Source organism: Pelmatolapia mariae, linkage group LG16_19 (genome assembly GCF_036321145.2).
Source record: "Pelmatolapia mariae isolate MD_Pm_ZW linkage group LG16_19, Pm_UMD_F_2, whole genome shotgun sequence".
Taxonomy (NCBI): Eukaryota; Metazoa; Chordata; class Actinopteri; order Cichliformes; family Cichlidae; genus Pelmatolapia; species Pelmatolapia mariae.
In genome coordinates this window covers 54,321,817-54,327,257 of record NC_086241.1, presented here as the reverse complement: position 1 = coordinate 54,327,257, position 5,441 = coordinate 54,321,817, and the positions used below count along the sequence as shown (strand labels likewise).

The 5,441-nt window shown below is 39.4% G+C and overlaps 1 protein-coding gene across 1 annotated transcript; it reads left to right on the top strand.

The window, feature by feature from the left end:
- Positions 1-644: 644 nt before the first annotated feature.
- Positions 645-1,739, top strand: LOC134644628 (platelet-activating factor receptor-like). The gene has a single exon (XM_063497716.1). The coding sequence runs from the start codon at positions 645-647 to the stop codon at positions 1,737-1,739; it is 1,095 nt and encodes a 364-aa protein (XP_063353786.1).
- Positions 1,740-5,441: the final 3,702 nt, after the last annotated feature.

Below are 5,441 nucleotides of genomic sequence, written 5' to 3'. Positions count from 1 at the left end.
AGTGTTAAGATGTTTGTTTGGAGACAGATTATATTACTATGATAAAACTACAGCTGTGCAAAACACAGCCACAAAACTTCACATGAAGCGTATGTTCAAATATGGGTGCGGTCTGACAGCTCAGTAATTTCATGCTGCTGTTGTTCCCCTGGCAAGATGGTCTCCAGTTTATAACTTATCATACTTCTGTGCTATTACATCAATTTAGAACATATGATTCATAGTACAAAGAAATGCTAAAACTTCTCAGACTGTTTAGAATCACCTGAAAATTTCAGAAGATGTGCTCAGATAACAACAAGAACTTAATTATTACAATAAATGTATGGAATGGCTAATAATTTATCTGGTAAATACATTTGTGCCAATAAAAGGTGATAGATAACTTAGTCCTTGCAGGAGCAAAGTGTCCTCTTTCTTTATTTTACATCTTTCTTACTCATTTACTGGTTTGTTTTTTTCTCTATTTATTTTACCTGAAATTGAAATATTACAAAAAAAAAAAAACTTGTTCTCAAAGTTTATCTTTCTAATATACCCTACCTTTGTCAGCTGCATCAAAAGTCTAAGTAAACCATTGAACTGATGATAATGTATTTTGTCTCCCACAGACATACATAATGGAAATCACTCAATCAGTTACTATGACAACAATGAGTAGTGTGGAGTCCACAACCATTAATTCCAGTGAGAGTCTGTTCCTGGACTCCCCGTTTCGTTATGTGCTCATCCCGGTTTTCTACATCGTCTTCTTCATCCTGGGCTTCATCTCTAACCTCTATGTGCTGTTTGTCCTGCGCTGCCTTCATCAAGCCAAGGCCATTAAAGAAATCCACATCTACATGACAAACTTGACCATCGCTGATCTTCTGTTTGTGTGTGCTCTTCCCTTTTGGATTGACTACTATATTCGTGAGGGAGACTGGGTTTATAAAGACATGTGCCAGGTGACAGGCACCTTCTTTTTCATCAACACCTACGGCACCATCCTCTTCCTTGCAGCCATCAGCATCAGCAGATGCTGGGCGGTGACTCGGCCTCTGGACGCAGCCTCGTCAGATCGCAGAATTCGTGGAATTATTGTTTGTATTTGTATCTGGGTGTTTGTTCTGGCAATGTCTGTTCCTTTTCTGGTGAGTCCAGAGAACAACGAGAACTCTAAAAACAACACTGACAAACGTCGCTGCTTTGAGGGATACCAAAATGAAAGTAAAGAGAAAAAGAAAACATTGGCTGTTATTCATTTTTTAATAATCGGATTGTTTTTTGTTGTCTTCTTACTCATTGTGATATGCAATATCCTTATTGCTCGAGTCTTAATTTATAAAAACTCTCCTCAGTCTAAAATTCAGTCTTCAGAAACAGAGTCTAAAACGCCCAATGTAATGTCCACATTTAAACAGCTCGCAGGGGTAAAACGGAGAGCTCTCCAGATGCTGCTGGCAGTGGTGGGAGTGTTTGTTCTGTGTTTCCTGCCACACCACATAGTTCAAGGCCCCTGGGTTCTGGCAGTGCTGGAGATCGTGAAGTACAGCGAGGCCACTCGTCAGTCGCTGAGCGACGCTCATCAGATCACCCTGGTTCTTATGGGCCTCAACTGCATTTTGGATCCTGTAGTTTATTATTTTGCCACAGGGACGTTTAGAGGACTCATCAAGGCCCACTTTAAAAAATTAATCACATTCACCCAAACTCAGAGCTACCACTTGAACTCTGGTAGCAAATCAGAATCCTCCTAAGAAACCCACAAAGGCCGGGGTGGAGGACCAAAGTCAACATGGTGGGAGGAACTCAGTGGTCATTGCATAAAGTATTTTCAGAAATCTCACTTATCCAGCATTTTGAACCAAACCCCATCTCAGATAAAATTCTTTCCATTTTATGACTGAGATTAATCTCAGTGACTAACTGTGGAATAATTTTGAATCCTCAGTTACATTATTAAGGTGGCCATGAAACACTACATGTATTATAGTTTTTCTCAATTGCTTAAACACTATAACCAATCTTTTGAACTAAAAATTTTCAAAAACTTTTTTTTAAACTATTTTTCAAAAAGCACATCCATTTCCCTGAACTATAAACACTATTCCCCTGCATTAACACAAGAGTCAGATTTGGCAAACTGTTACTGCAAAACTCTGCACATAAATCCTTACATTTTCACTGCTTACACCATGTGGTCATTTAGAATCCACTAGCATTTAATAATGTTAACTTAAGTCAGCACAGCTTTAGCTCAGTTAGCACACAATTAACCAAGTGGAAACACTTGGATTCAAAATGTATCGCACACCAATCAGAAACTTTAATGGACAGATAAAAGGGCCAAAATCAGCTCATTCAGGTTTGAAACAATGGATCCAAAGACATGCAAAGGAAAGGGTCGAGGAGGAGGAGGAGGAACATAATTGGCCATCGGGCTATTGTAAATGTCTCTGGTCTGCATGGAGGGAATATCACTATGTGCACAGCCGTGAGCCAACGAGGCGTACTCCACTGCCATGCCATTCTAGAAGCCTTCCGGGACATATCAGTAGATGCATGCTAGGGTTGGATCAGGCATGGATCAGGGCCAATATAGCCTCTGATGTGGATGAGATTCTCTGGCCTGACCCAGACCAAAGACAGGATGCTGAGGTGGAATAATGTTTTTGGTGTGTGTTGTACTGTATGGTACAGGAATAAAAATGTGCCACTGTATGTACATTGGTTACATCTTGTTCATCATGTGAAAAGGTATTTGTGGGGAAGAACCACAGGCAACATAACTTGCCAGTTTGGGAAATATTGTTTTTAATTTATTGCACCAATGTGTAACACTATCTTGTAGTGTATGTGTTTTTGAGGCCTTGTGTGTGCTGTCTGTGGGCAAAGTTTGATTTTTCAGCAAGAGTGAATGGTTTTGGGTGTAGAACTTTATTTTGACCTGAAAATACAATGTTTGGGAAAGTGGGTGAGATGTTATGGAATTGTGTACTGTGTTTGAGAATGCGAGGCATAGTTTCAAGAAATGTCTTTAAGCAGCGAAAAACTGTAATGCAGTGGAGCCCTATTCTAAAAAAACCAACAATGAGGTAGCACATCTGTGAAGCTGGATTTAGGAAATAATAGTTTAAAGTTAAATTTTGTAGAGCATGTTTACGGGTAGGTTGGTTGCCGCTAACACATTGGCTGGCACATTAGTTAGCTAACATAACACATTAGGTTATGTTAGCTAACTAGTGACAGAACCAATAACTCAGAGGAAAACAAAGAAACTAAAATCAAAAATCAGTCTAAGGGAATCACATGTGATCTGCCCCTGGCTGCAGCAGTGAGTCTGATCATAATAAACCAAGGAAGTACTGTCTACTTTCACTCTGTCAATTTAGCAGTAGTTGTTTTCATTGGTAGCTAGCCGTTAGCTGTTAGGCTAGAGTTTGTAGACCACGTTACAAATGAGGACTGTGTGAAGGAGAGCCTGTTATAGTCATCTGCAAGCTAGAGTCAGACACTGTTTGATTTTCTCTTGTCGGGTTGGGTGTACCGAATGGTGCATTCAGATATTTGCAATAAGCACTATTTTATGCAATAAAATGATCTTTTTTCCTCAATTACATCCAAACAGTTTACAACATAACAGGTTAGTATATTTGTGTCAGTCCACAAACATAACTAAGTTTTTTATTGATGCACAATCGGGAATCCTAAGATTCATCACCATGTCCATAGGGGGAATTGATTGATGTCAGTGTTGGACAAAAGCAATGAAGAACTTACCGCTAAAGAGGCAGAGAAAGTAGACAGTACATCCCTGGTTTTTCCAAGCCTGGTGAAAAGCTGGTGTGTTGGATTCCAGCTTGTCTGTCTGGTGACTCAGACAGGCTGTCACTGTTCACATCTTTACTGGTACAAGGAGGCACCAAACATGCTTTAAAACCTTCAACACTTATTTCTTAAATCCAGCTCCATAGACAGAGTTAAATATATGACAGTTGTTTAGAGTAGTGCTCCATGGTGTAAATTTGCCTTTGTACATGTAGTGTTTCATATCCACATTAAAGGTTGGAGAGGCTTGTTAGCCTTAATCTAGGAATTATACTTTGCAATCAGGGAGAGAGGAGAGGAGCATTCATTGTGTTGTGTGCTTGTACATGCAGATGGAATTAAACATTTACCATAGAGGACGGCTGGTGAAGCTTAAAACGACAGTGAGTGAGAGCGGTGGTTCACACAGTTCACAGTGCGCTGTATAGAGCTTGCTTGAAAGACTTGCCTTTTATAATGTATTTTCATGCATATTTAAACATGCTTTTTCTGTCATTCTTCTTTACCATTTCTTCCCTATTACCTGCCTCACGTTTTTTTTTTTTTTTTTTTGTTAAATATTTCCTCATCACTGAGGATCTTATTGTCATGGTCACTGTCAGGTTTATATTATTGGATTGTCATTTATGCTTAGAAATATTTACTCATATATGCTTAGAGTTTTATAAAAGATTGCATAATGATAGAGGTTTGATCCTTAGCAGTCTGTAAAGACTGTGTGTGCCTTCCAGAGTGTTCTGGCATGCACACACACAGCTTAAGGTCATGAGAGAGGTTATATCTTCTCTTACTGATATATTGTATAGCAAACACATTTATATCTGTTTTAGTCTAAGTGCCTTTTGTTTAGATGAACTGCCGGACTTCCAGACCAGCAGGTTTAGGAAAGTCGTTTATGGGGTCACATTCTGTGGGAGGGAGCAGACGAGAGCAACTGGGATAAAGCGAAGGAACGGCGCTTGTCGTGGTTCTCTCCCTCATGCATGAGTAACACAAAGAACTTTGACTGCTTGTGTCTTGCTTTGCTGTGTAGTTGAATTCTCTCATTCCAGCGGCGGGTGTGTGCTAGACAGACCCATCAGTCACCCACTGGTCAAACCTTTTTTTAATGAAAGGACTTTTTTTCCCTCACATTTTAACATTTGCAGGGTTCCCTCTGAAATGTATGAGTTTTTGTAAATAAAAACATGAAATCAAATTTGATCAGAGGATCTCTGCCTTTATTAATTCCTTGCATTCTGATTGAATGCCTACAATGATAGCACCTGATGATAACTGAGGGCCAGTTGAGTAAGTATAGTAATATTCTGAAAGATAAAATGAATGGAGGAATGTGGTTGGTGTTGACAAATGAGAAGATGTGCTGTATCCTTTGTGCTTTCCCACTTTTAACATTTTTTAACATTATGCTGACATGATTCATATTCTAGTATTATCAGATTCCTTCTCATTTTTAATATTCTAAGACGCACACATGGAGAACTTCTTTTCACTGCTCCCTTATTCACAAGTACAGTTTGTACCCACTGCCCTTGTGACACCCCTGCCCCGGGGTTTGCATTTCCCCTGTAAACCAGGAACGTAAGGCATGTTAGTGGGATTAAAAGCCACTGTAAAACTTTAGTAAATAA